At 55.6% G+C, this 12329-nt stretch overlaps 2 protein-coding genes across 5 annotated transcripts in view; both read left to right on the plus strand.

Moving 5' to 3' along the window:
* The first annotated feature begins 1702 nt into the window (after positions 1 to 1702).
* LOC138258876 (phosphatidylinositol 4,5-bisphosphate 3-kinase catalytic subunit gamma isoform-like) overlaps positions 1703 to 12329 on the plus strand; it is a 106165-nt gene continuing 95538 nt past the window's right edge. For 3 of the 4 annotated variants that reach the window (XM_069206179.1, XM_069206182.1, XM_069206181.1), the window contains exon 1: positions 1934 to 1997. The gene's annotated coding sequence lies outside the window, so the exon portion shown is untranslated. Of the gene's footprint in view, positions 1855 to 1933; positions 1998 to 12329 lie in introns of those variants that run through there. The other variant, XM_069206180.1, reaches the window with a different exon arrangement.
* Positions 8219 to 9316, plus strand: LOC138259566 (uncharacterized). Its single transcript, XM_069207398.1, has one exon. It carries the CDS (start codon positions 8219 to 8221, stop codon positions 9314 to 9316), a length of 1098 nt encoding a protein of 365 aa, XP_069063499.1.

The following is a 12329-nucleotide window of genomic DNA, read 5'->3' on the forward strand; positions in this document are numbered from 1 at the left end:
AGATTTCAAACAAAGTACTATTGATATATGTGTGAAATACGAATCCATTGAAGTACAAACCTGCAACTTGCATCTTGTGGCTCTAAAAATAAATTAAGAAAATATATTTTTGCTATATGAAAAGCATTAGTTTGGAGTTAAGGGATTGAGTGTGTGGTTCTTCTATTGTCTGTGTGTGTACAACAAATGCTTTGGACTACCCTCTGATAAGCCCAACTGTTCGACCACACTACCACAAAAGAGAGCGTTAGTACTATCTACTTTAGCCTCTGTTAAGCCTCCGGGGAACCCCTAGACTCTGTGCACGCTATATCTCATCTTGATATAGTATATACAGAGCCAGCTTCCTACAGTAATCAAAGGGTTATCTTGACATTTTTATTGCTGCCTGAAAGCTGGACACACAAGGAACTCTGCAGCACTGTGCTTTAAATAATAAGGTTTTGCTAAACACAGCACCTCCCCTCTTCTAGGTCAGTGCCCCCTTTTCAGGTCAGCGCCTGCTGCAGCCGCACAAGTGGCACGGCCCTAATGCCGGGCCTGGTTCTGCGTACCTTAACACGATAACCACACCTCAGTGGTCCTACTGAGTGACAAGGAATCACTTCCCACACAGGATCTTGAACAAAGGCAAGACACCTCCAAGTAATCCCATGTCGGCAGGTGCTTCAGCCCCCCACACAGGGGTAGTAGGCGCTACATAAATGTTGCAATACAACAGACTGCGCCATTTGTTCAGGCCTACTTGATTGGGAACACCCCCCTTGCATACATTATGCCTGACTCAGGCACAATGTGGCGCACGGGTTGCAAAGCAGCGCAATGCATGCATTATGCCACTTTGTAAATATGTTGCGGGTTAATGGCCACTTTAACACCACCTTGGCATCATAGAAATGACGCTAAGGCAGCATTCAGGCAGCACAAGGGGCTTGTAAATGTGCCCCTCTGTTTCTAAGCACTGTATATTACTGTTACCCACTGTAATAGTGCTCAATTTGCCAACCTAAGAAAGATCGACGACTGAATCTTTCTTTCTGGGATTCAAACTTATGGGCTTCAGAAATAGCAGATGTCAGCACTGAGTGTTTACCTCTCTGAGCATCATGCAAACAGTGTTGAATGGCACGTTAGATAGGTTTTGTTATTTATTGTACACGGCTTTCGATCATCGCAAGCAGCTCCTTGGCGCCAGCAGAACTGGTAATATTGATCATCAAATCAGTTCTGGTGAAAGGGATATTGAGAGATCCAGACAAATGCAGTTTTGCTTGTTTGGCGCTCCCCTTACCCTAGGAAGAGTGTCACATCTAAGGTTTTTTGTAGCATTCTTGTGTCCCCATGAGGTAGCACCCTAAGGCAGCTGCCTACTGTGGCCTTGATGTTTCACCATCCCAGAGGCAAATCCAATTATACAGGAAAAAGATGGGGTTTACTAGCCCCCTGAAAGAACTTACAAGTTATATTTTTTAAAGTGAACACTTGGAATTTCCGGCTAATTGTTTGTTCAGTGGTGCGTGTACCAGTGTTACTGTCCCTTGTCGGTGTGCAGCTGAAATGAACTTTAAATGTGATACGTCTGTCTCTTTAAGAATCCGCTCTCTCACCACAAACCAACATTCCGGGCGGTTAAAAGGTTAACGAGGAAGGAGGAAGTTCAGAAAATATCACAAAATCCACCTTTGTAACTCTACACCAGACGGGACTGTGGAAAAACTCCCGTGTGTGAACAGAGGCGCTGCCCTGAGCAGAACACCTCAAAGCGCCCACCTGTGTCCCCAGCAGACAGCTCTCCTCAGATGGCGCTACAGTAACTTCATCTGAGCAGGAGTTTTACCTCCTCACTTCTGTCAGGTGAGTTCTCACCTGTGATCTGCAGCAGTGGTTTATTGCTTCTGTTTGTAAACTGTTTACATGTGTCATTACCTGGTTATCGCCTCAGATGGCGCTACAGTAACTTCATCTGAGCAGGAGTTTTACCTCCTCACTTCTGTCAGGTGAGTTCTCACCTGTGATCTGCAGCAGTGGTTTATTGCTTCTGTTTGTAAACTTGTTTACATGTGTCCTTAACTGGTTGTCGCCTCAGATGGCGCTGCAGTAACTTCATCTCAGCAGGAGTTTTACCTCAACCACTCCCCACAGGTGAGTTCTCACCTGTGATCTGCAGCAGTGGTGTATTGCTTCTGTTTGTAAACTGTTCACATTTGTCGTTAACTGGTTGTCGCCTCAGATGGCGCTGCAGTAACTTCCTCTCTGCAGTAACTTCATCTGAGCAGGAGTTTTACCTCCTCATCTCTCAGGAGAGTTCTCACCTGTGATCTACAGCAGTGATTGCTTCTGTTTGTAAACTGTTTACATTTGTCGTTAACTGGTTGTCGCCTCAGATGGCGCTGCTAGTAACTTCCTCGCTGCAGTAACTTCATCTGAGCAGGATTTTTACTCAAGCTCCCCCATTTCTCTCAGGTGAGCTCTCACCTGTGATCTGCAGCAGAGGTTCATTGCTTCTGTTTGTAAAATGTTTACATTTGTCGTTGAGTAATTGTCTCCTCACATGGCTCTGAGTACTTCATCTGAGCAGGAGTTTTACCTCCTCACTTCTCTCAGGTGAGCTCTCACCTGTGGCCTGCAGCAGTGATTTATTGGTTCTGTTTGTAAACTGTTTACATTTATTGTTAAGTGATTGTCTCCTCAGGTGGCTCTGAGTTACTTCATCTGAGCAGGATCTTTACCTCCTCACTTCTCTCAGGTGAGCTCTCACCTGTGACCTGCAGCAGAGGTTCATTGCTTCTGTTTGTAATCTGCTCACATGTATCGTTAAGTGATTGTCTCCTCAGCACTGTATGCCCAATAAGGGCTTGCAGTGTGCAGGTACCTGTCCCCAAGTACCTGTGTCTTACTAAAAAGTACTGGTACTCTCCAGTGAAAGTATTGCACCCGGCTAAGGAGGGGGCAGTTCTTCACCTTTCTGCTAAAGGGTTTGCAGGTGCTCGGACCCTGGAGTACTGCTCACTTTAAGTACCTTCCAGGACCTGTTTGTATCAGGAGTTAAAGTACATGTTTTAACCGGGAAACAATGTCAAATCCCAGCATCAAAGCTTGAACCAAATACATCGTGCGATTCTAAACAAATCACTCCATGAGCCCATGTTGTAAATATGTGTCATGTAATTCTGTAAAAATCACTGCTGTGCATATTTATCAAAGACAGCCTAAAATCCTGTTTAGTACTCTATCAGCCATGTTTTCTGTTCTATACTGTACCCTTAAGGAGACTCCGTACCTTCTCTGAGAGCATCCCGCGGGGTAAAATTAAAACCTTCTTGGTAAAGCACTTCTTGGCGCTATATCGGACAAAAACATCAACTGGTAATTTAGTTTTTGTAGAATCAAGGTTTCGATGTTTTCCACTTGATGCCATAGAAAGTTTACAGGCAGACTGGTAGTGGGCGCCGGCTACCAACATACAATAGTTGTGAGTACCCAACACTGACTCACTCTCGGTTCCACACCTCTCATTACAATGCCTTGATCTGGATGTCTTGTGTTGTATTGTGTTGCAACTTTTATATAGTGCTTACTACCCCTATGCGGGGTGCTGAAGCGCTTACCTACATGGTTAGCACGCTATACCATGTAGGATGTGTGGGTGGGAGCATGTTGTCTTTGTTTTGATCCTATGTCGGAAGCTTTCTGTGTTGTGTGTGACGACCACCGAGGTGCAGTTCTCGTGTTACCGGATGCAGGGTGTAGAAGTGTAGTGGATGATGAGGTCTGAGAGTTACACAGGGTTTATGGTTTTCAGTAAGCTGGCAGCTTTGAGCAGCTCTGCAGGTCCCTTATGATATCTTTGTTCCATTGTCCACATCGCTGGCTACGGCAATGGGTTCTCCATTCTGAGACAGTTGTGTTTACTACATGTTTCGGCTCCACATGGGTGTGAGTGATCCTTCTTCAGTGCTGCTATTGCTTTTGCCTCCTCTAAGAATCTCTTGATGATTGGCATAGTGAAGATATTTCTGCATGTCTTATCTTCCTTATACACATGTACTCTCTATGTACTTATGTATCTATATATTTATTACTTTACTCCGACCATTGAAGAAAAAAAGCCTTTGACTCTATCCAATGCACTACTCCATGTCTCACCGTAGACCTGTCTCAATATAACCTCTGCCCCCCACTCCCCGGCTCATCCCAAACCTCATTCTACTACGATGAACTACAAAATATCTCTTGCTAGACTCTTCTCTCCTCTATCCCTCCTTGGATCACTCCTAACCTCATTCTACTACCACGAACTACAAAATATCCCTTTCTAGACTCTTCCCTCCTCTATCCCTCCTTGGATCACCCCTAACCTCATTTTAGTACTATGATCCCCCAAATAACCCTTTCTAAATGCTTCCCTCGTGTATCCCTCCTTTGGCTCTTATAAACCTCATTTTCCTACTATGATCTCCCTAATCCATGTCTAGATGCTCTTCCCTCCTCATCTCTCCTTTTACTCATCCCAACCTCATCTTACTACTAAGAGCTCCCAAATAAAACTTTCCAGACTCTTCCCTCCGTTATCCTGTTCAATCCAACTAACAGCCTTGCAAGCCCACCTCTCACATTAACTCACATTTCCCTACACTAATCCACCACTAATCCTTTGTGGGTTGTGGAGTAGCGTGCTACTTGCTGAAAAGTGCTTTGACGCCTCGTCAGGGGTAGTAAACGCTATATAAATACAACTACAGTACATGTCAATCGTGTAAGTCATTATGATGGTCGAGTGAGCATCGAGGGATGCATCAATGAGATTACCATCTAGAAGCTAAGTGAGGTACATAATGACTGTAGTTTCCTGTTACTACCGTCCATGAGCTCTTCCCTGACACACCAATGAGTACATCTATTTCCATCAGCAGTGTAGCATTTGTGTGTGCTTGCTAGTATGGCTTCCACAGCAGCTCCCTGCTTCTTTGCGGGAGACCCAGGTGTGAACTCCTACGTCTTCCGGACCCAGGCTGCCAGACTGGGACTGGCTGACTCCAGTTGGCAGACCCATTTCACCTGCATTGTCGGTGGTCTTGTGAGGGAGGAGCCTTTATTATTGCCCCCTGCGAGATCTCCGCTTGGTCTGAGAACCACGTCTGCCCAGCTCACTGTGGTGCAATGAGGTTCAGCATCATGGCAAACTGCATGCACTTGTTTTCACCAATACTATCAGATGAACGTTCAGAGACATGGATAAGGTTGGGCAGTAATGGACCTCCCTCAAATGCAGATGCCCTGATCGCCCACTTGTGCCTTGTACCTGACATTCAGAGCATTGGGAGAAGTTGTATTACTGGTGGGAGAGCTGAATTGGAAAGGAGCAGAATTGATAGCCCACCCTTGCAAGTGACTTGCAGTTCAGCACTCCTTCCATGCCAGCCCCAGCTCAGCACTCCTTCCATGCCACCCGCAGCTCATTACTCCTTCCGTGCCACCCGCAGCTTATTACTCCTTCCGTGCCACCTGCAGCTCAGCACTCCTTCCGTGCCACCCGCAGCTCAGCACTCCTACCGTGCCACCCGCAGTTCAGCACTCCTTCCGTGCCACCTACAGCTCAGCCCTCCTTCCGTGTCACCTGCAGCTCAGCACTCCTTCCGTACCACCCCCAGCTCAGCACTCCTTCCGTACCACCCCCAGCTCAGCACTCCTTCCGTGCCACCCGCAGCTCAGCACTCCTTCCGTGCCACCCGCAGCTCAGCATTCCTACCGTGCCACCCGCAGCTCAGCATTCCTACCGTGCCACCCGCAGTTAAGCACTCCTTCCGTGCCACCCGCAGCTCAGCACTCCTACCGTGCCACCCGCAGTTCAGCACTCCTTCCGTGCCACCCGCAGTTCAGCACTCCTTCCGTGCCACCTGCAGCTCAGCACTCCTTCCGTGCCACCCCCAGCTCAGCACTCCTTCCGTGCCACCCCCAGCTCAGCCCTCCTTCCGTGCCACCTGCAACTCAGCACTCCTTCCCGTCCACCCCCAGCTCAGCAGTCCTTCCATGCCACCCCCAGCTCAGCAGTCCTTCCGTGCCACCTGCAGCTCAGCACTCCTTCTGTACCACCCCCAGCTCAGCACTACTTCCGTGCCACCTGCAGCTCAGCCCTCCTCCCGTGCCACCTGCAGCTCAGCACTCCTTCCCGTCCACCCCCAGCTCAGCAGTCCTTCCATGCCACCCCTAGCTCAGCAGTCCTTCCATGCCACCCCTAGCTCAGCAGTCCTTCCATGCCACCTGCAGCTCAGCGCTCCTTCCCTGCCACCCCAGCTCAGCGCTCCTTCCGTGCCACCCCAGCTCAGCGCTCCTTCCGTGCCACCTGCAGCTCAGCACTCCTACCGTGCCACCCGCAGTTCAGCACTCCTTCCGTGCCACCTGCAGCTCAGCCCTCCTTCCGTGTCACCTGCAGCTCAGCACTCCTTCCGTACCACCCCCAGCTCAGCACTCCTTCCGTGCCACCCGCAGCTCAGCACTCCTTCCGTGCCACCCGCAGCTCAGCATTCCTACCGTGCCACCCGCAGTTAAGCACTCCTTCCGTGCCACCCGCAGTTAAGCACTCCTTCCGTGCCACCCGCAGTTCAGCACTCCTTCTGTGCCACCCGCAGCTCAGCACTCCTACCGTGCCACCCGCAGTTCAGCACTCCTTCCGTGCCACCTGCAGTTCAGCACTCCTTCCGTGCCACCTGCAGCTCAGCACTCCTTCCGTGCCACCCCCAGCTCAGCACTCCTTCCGTGCCACCTGCAGCTCAGCCCTCCTTCCGTGCCACCTGCAACTCAGCCCTCCTTCCCGTCCACCCCCAGCTCAGCAGTCCTTCCATGCCACCCCTAGCTCAGCAGTCCTTCCATGCCACCTGCAGCTCAGCGCTCCTTCCCTGCCACCCCAGCTCAGCGCTCCTTCCGTGCCACCCACAGTTCAGCACTCCTTCCGTGCCACTAGCAGCTCAGCGCTCCTTCCGTACCACCTGCACTTTTCGTGCCACCCCCAGCTCAGCCCTCCTTCCGTGCCACCCGCAGTTCCGCACTCCTTCCCATCCACCCCCAGCTCAGCACTCCTTCCATGCCACCTGCAGCTCAGCGCTCCTTCCCTGCCACCTGCAACTCAGCACTCCTTCCATGCCACCCCCAGCTCAGCACTCTTCGTGCCACCCCCAGCTCAGCGCTCCTTCCGTGCCACCCGCAGTTCCGCACTCCTTCCCATCCAGCCCCAGCTCAGCACTCCTTCCGTGCCACCTGCAGCTCAGCACTTTTCGTGCCACCCCCAGCTCAGCGCTCCTTCCATGCCACCCCCAGCTCAGCACTCTTCGTGCCACCCCCAGCTCAGCGCTCCTTCCGTGCCACCCGCAGTTCCGCACTCCTTCCCATCCAGCCCCAGCTCAGCACTCCTTCCGTGCCACCTGCAGCTCAGCACTTTTCGTGCCACCCACAGTTCAGCACTCCTTCCCTGCCACCCCCATGGCACCTGCACATCAGCAGTTCTTCTAAAAAAACTTTTAGTTCAAAAGAGGGGACGTCACATATGAGAAATAGGGAGCGACAGAGATTTTTTGGGGTAATGTTTGTGAGCTGCAGAGGTATTTCAGTATTGAAGGCACATATCACAATCCCTGAATATTAGATGTGAACACATTTAGAATTTGGACGAGTGTCTGTGCAGTGTCAGTGACCTGGCCAAAGAGGGCATGAAAGGGCTGAAACTGGATCATAAACTCAAAGCTGTTATGAATCGGGGCCACAAAATATGTTTGATTCAGGTCCCCCCAAATCCTTAAGATGCCCCCGGCCCTTCACCCCTAGAGCTCCTTCCGTGCCACCTGCAGCTCAGCACTCCTTCCGTGCCACCTGCAGCTCAGCACTCTTCGTGCCACCCCCAGCTCAGCGCTCCTTCCGTGCTACCCCCAGTTCAGCGCTCCTTCCGTGCCACCCCCAGCTCAGCACTCCTTCCGTACCACCCCCAGCTCAGCACTCCTTCCGTACCACCCCCAGCTCAGCACTCCTTCCGTTCCACCTGCAGCTCAGCCCTCCTTCCGTGCCACCCACAGTTCCGCACTCCTTCCCATCCACCCGCAGCTCAGCACTCCTTCCATGCCACCCCCAGCTCAGCACTCCTTCCGTGCCACCTGCAACTCAGCACTCCTTCCCGTCCACTCCCAGCTCAGCAGTCCTTCCATGCCACCCCTAGCTCAGCAGTCCTTCCATGCCACCTGCAGCTCAGCGCTCCTTCCCTGCCACCCCAGCTCAGCGCTCCTTCCGTGCCACCTGCACTTTTCGTGCCACCCCCAGCTCAGCACTCCTTCCATGCCACCACCAGCTCAGCACTCCTTCCGTGCCACCTGCAGCTCAGCACTCCTTCCGTGCCACCCGCAGTTCAGCACTCCTTCCGTGCCACCCGCAGCTCAGCACTCCTACCGTGCCACCCGCAGTTCAGCACTCCTTCCGTGCCACCCGCAGCTCAGCACTCCTTCCGTTCCACCTGCAGCTCAGCACTCCTTCCGTACCACCCCCAGCTCAGCACTCCTTCCGTGCCACCCGCAGCTCAGCACTCCTTCCGTGCCATCCGCAGCTCAGCATTCCTACCGTGCCACCCGCAGCTCAGCATTCCTACCGTGCCACCCGCAGTTCAGCACTCCTTCCATGCCACCTGCAGCTCAGCCCTCCTTCCGTGTCACCTGCAGCTCAGCACTCCTTCCGTACCACCCCCAGCTCAGCACTCCTTCCGTGCCACCCGCAGCTCAGCACTCCTTCCGTGCCACCCGCAGCTCAGCATTCCTACCGTGCCACCCGCAGCTCAGCATTCCTACCGTGCCACCCGCAGTTAAGCACTCCTTCCGTGCCACCCGCAGCTCAGCACTCCTACCGTGCCACCCGCAGCTCAGCACTCCTTCCGTGCCACCCGCAGTTCAGCACTCCTTCCGTGCCACCTGCAGCTCAGCACTCCTTCCGTGCCACCCCCAGCTCAGCACTCCTTCCGTGCCACCTGCAGCTCAGCCCTCCTTCCGTGCCACCTGCAACTCAGCACTCCTTCCCGTCCACCCCCAGCTCAGCAGTCCTTCCATGCCACCCCCAGCTCAGCAGTCCTTCCATGCCACCTGCAGCTCAGCCCTCCTTCCGTGTCACCTGCAGCTCAGCACTCCTTCCGTACCACCCCCAGCTCAGCACTCCTTCCGTACCACCCCCAGCTCAGCACTCCTTCCGTGCCACCCCCAGCTCAGCACTCCTTCCGTGCCACCCGCAGCTCAGCACTCCTTCCGTGCCACCCGCAGCTCAGCATTCCTACCGTGCCACCCGCAGTTAAGCACTCCTTCCGTGCCACCCGCAGTTAAGCACTCCTTCCGTGCCACCCGCAGCTCAGCGCTCCTTCCCTGCCACCCCAGCTCAGCACTCCTTCCGTGCCACCTGCAGCTCAGCACTCCTACCGTGCCACCCGCAGTTCAGCACTCCTTCCGTGCCACCTGCAGCTCAGCCCTCCTTCCGTGTCACCTGCAGCTCAGCACTCCTTCCGTACCACCCCCAGCTCAGCACTCCTTCCGTACCACCCCCAGCTCAGCACTCCTTCCGTGCCACCCGCAGCTCAGCACTCCTTCCGTGCCACCCGCAGCTCAGCATTCCTACCGTGCCACCCGCAGTTAAGCATTCCTACCGTGCCACCCGCAGTTAAGCACTCCTTCCGTGCCACCCGCAGTTAAGCACTCCTTCCGTGCCACCCGCAGTTCAGCACTCCTTCCGTGCCACCCGCAGCTCAGCACTCCTTCCGTGCCACCTGCAGCTCAGCACTCCTACCGTGCCACCCGCAGTTCAGCACTCCTTCCGTGCCACCTGCAGCTCAGCCCTCCTTCCGTGTCACCTGCAGCTCAGCACTCCTTCCGTACCACCCCCAGCTCAGCACTCCTTCCGTACCACCCCCAGCTCAGCACTCCTTCCGTGCCACCCGCAGCTCAGCACTCCTTCCGTGCCACCCGCAGTTCAGCATTCCTACCGTGCCACCCGCAGTTAAGCACTCCTTCCGTGCCACCCGCAGTTAAGCACTCCTTCCGTGCCACCCGCAGCTCAGCGCTCCTTCCCTGCCACCCCAGCTCAGCACTCCTTCCGTGCCACCTGCAGCTCAGCACTCCTACCGTGCCACCCGCAGTTCAGCACTCCTTCCGTGCCACCTGCAGCTCAGCCCTCCTTCCGTGTCACCTGCAGCTCAGCACTCCTTCCGTACCACCCCCAGCTCAGCACTCCTTCCGTACCACCCCCAGCTCAGCACTCCTTCCGTGCCACCCGCAGCTCAGCACTCCTTCCGTGCCACCCGCAGCTCAGCATTCCTACCGTGCCACCCGCAGTTAAGCACTCCTTCCGTGCCACCCGCAGTTAAGCACTCCTTCCGTGCCACCCGCAGTTCAGCACTCCTTCCGTGCCACCCGCAGCTCAGCACTCCTACCGTGCCACCCGCAGTTCAGCACTCCTTCCGTGCCACCCGCAGTTCAGCACTCCTTCCGTGCCACCTGCAGCTCAGCACTCCTTCCGTGCCACCCCCAGCTCAGCACTCCTTCCGTGCCACCTGCAGCTCAGCCCTCCTTCCGTGCCACCTGCAACTCAGCACTCCTTCCCGTCCACCCCCAGCTCAGCAGTCCTTCCATGCCACCCCTAGCTCAGCAGTCCTTCCATGCCACCTGCAGCTCAGCGCTCCTTCCCTGCCACCCCAGCTCAGCGCTCCTTCCCTGCCACCCCAGCTCAGCGCTCCTTCCGTGCCACCTGCACTTTTCGTGCCACCCCCAGCTCAGCGCTCCTTCCGTGCCACCCGCAGTTCCGCACTCCTTCCCATCCACCCCCAGCTCAGCACTCCTTCCGTGCCACCTGCAGCTCAGCACTTTTCGTGCCACCCCCAGCTCAGCGCTCCTTCCGTGCCACCCCCAGCTCAGCGCTCCTTCCGTGCCACCTGCTGCTCAGCACTCCTTCCCATCCACCCCCAGCTCAGCACTCCTTCCATGCCACCTGCAGCTCAGCACTCCTTCCGTGCCACCTGCAGCTCAGCCATCCTTCCGTGCCACCTGCAGTTCAGCACTCCTTCCGTGCCACCCGCAGCTCAGCACTCCTTCCGTGCCACCCGCAGCTCAGCACTCCTTCCGTGCCACCCGCAGCTCAGCACTCCTACCGTGCCACCCGCAGTTCAGCACTCCTTCCGTGCCACCCGCAGTTCAGCACTCCTTCCGTGCCACCTGCACCTCAGCACTCCTTCCGTACCACCCCCAGCTCAGCACTCCTTCCGTGCCACCTGCAACTCAGCACTCCTTCCCGTCCACCCCCAGTTCAGCAGTCCTTCCATGCCACCCTTAGCTCAGCAGTCCTTCCATGCCACCTGCAGCTCAGCGCTCCATCCCTGCCACCCCAGCTCAGCGCTCCTTCCTTGCCACCCGCTGCTCAGCACTCCTACCGTGCCACCCGCAGTTCAGCACTCCTTCCGTGCCACCCACAGTTCAGCACTCCTTCCGTGCCACCTGCAGCTCAGCACTCCTTCTGTACCACCCCCAGCTCAGCACTCCTTCCGTGCCACCTGCAGCTCAGCCCTCCTTCCGTGCCACCTGCAGCTCAGCACTCCTTCCCGTCCACCCCCAGCTCAGCAGTCCTTCCATGCCACCCCTAGCTCAGCAGTCCTTCCATGCCACGTGCAGCTCAGCGCTCCTTCCCTGCCACCCCAGCTCAGCGCTCCTTCTGTGCCACTTGCAGCTCAGCGCTCCTACCATGCTACCCCAGCTCAGCGCTCCTTCCGTGCCACCCGCAGCTCAGCGCTCCATCCGTGCCACCCCCAGTTCAGCGCTCCATCCGTGTCACCCCCAGCTCAGCACTCCTTCCGTGCCACCTGCAGCTCAGCCCTCCTTCCGTGCCACCCGCAGTTCAGCACTCCTTCCCATCCACCCCCAGCTCAGCACTCCTTCCATGCCACCTGCAGCTCAGCCCTCCTTCCGTGCCACCTGCAACTCAGCACTCCTTCCCGTCCACCCCCAGCTCAGCAGCCCTTCCATGCCACCCCTAGCTCAGCAGTCCTTCCATGCCACCTGCAGCTCAGCGCTCCTTCCCTGCCACCCCAGCTCAGCGCTCCTTCCGTGCCACCTGCAGCTCAGCCCTCCTTCCGTGCCACCTGCAACTCAACACTCCTTCCCGTCCACCCCTAGCTCAGCAGTCCTTCCATGCCACCCCTAGCTCAGCAGTCCTTCCATGCCACCTGCAGCTCAGCGCTCCTTCCCTGCCACCCCAGCTCAGCGCTCCTTCCGTGCCACCCCCAGCTCAGTGCTCCTACCGTGCCACCCGCAGTTCACCACTCCTTC

The sequence above is a fragment of the Pleurodeles waltl genome, chromosome 9 (genome assembly GCF_031143425.1).
Source record: "Pleurodeles waltl isolate 20211129_DDA chromosome 9, aPleWal1.hap1.20221129, whole genome shotgun sequence".
In the NCBI taxonomy this organism is placed as follows: domain Eukaryota; kingdom Metazoa; phylum Chordata; class Amphibia; order Caudata; family Salamandridae; genus Pleurodeles; species Pleurodeles waltl.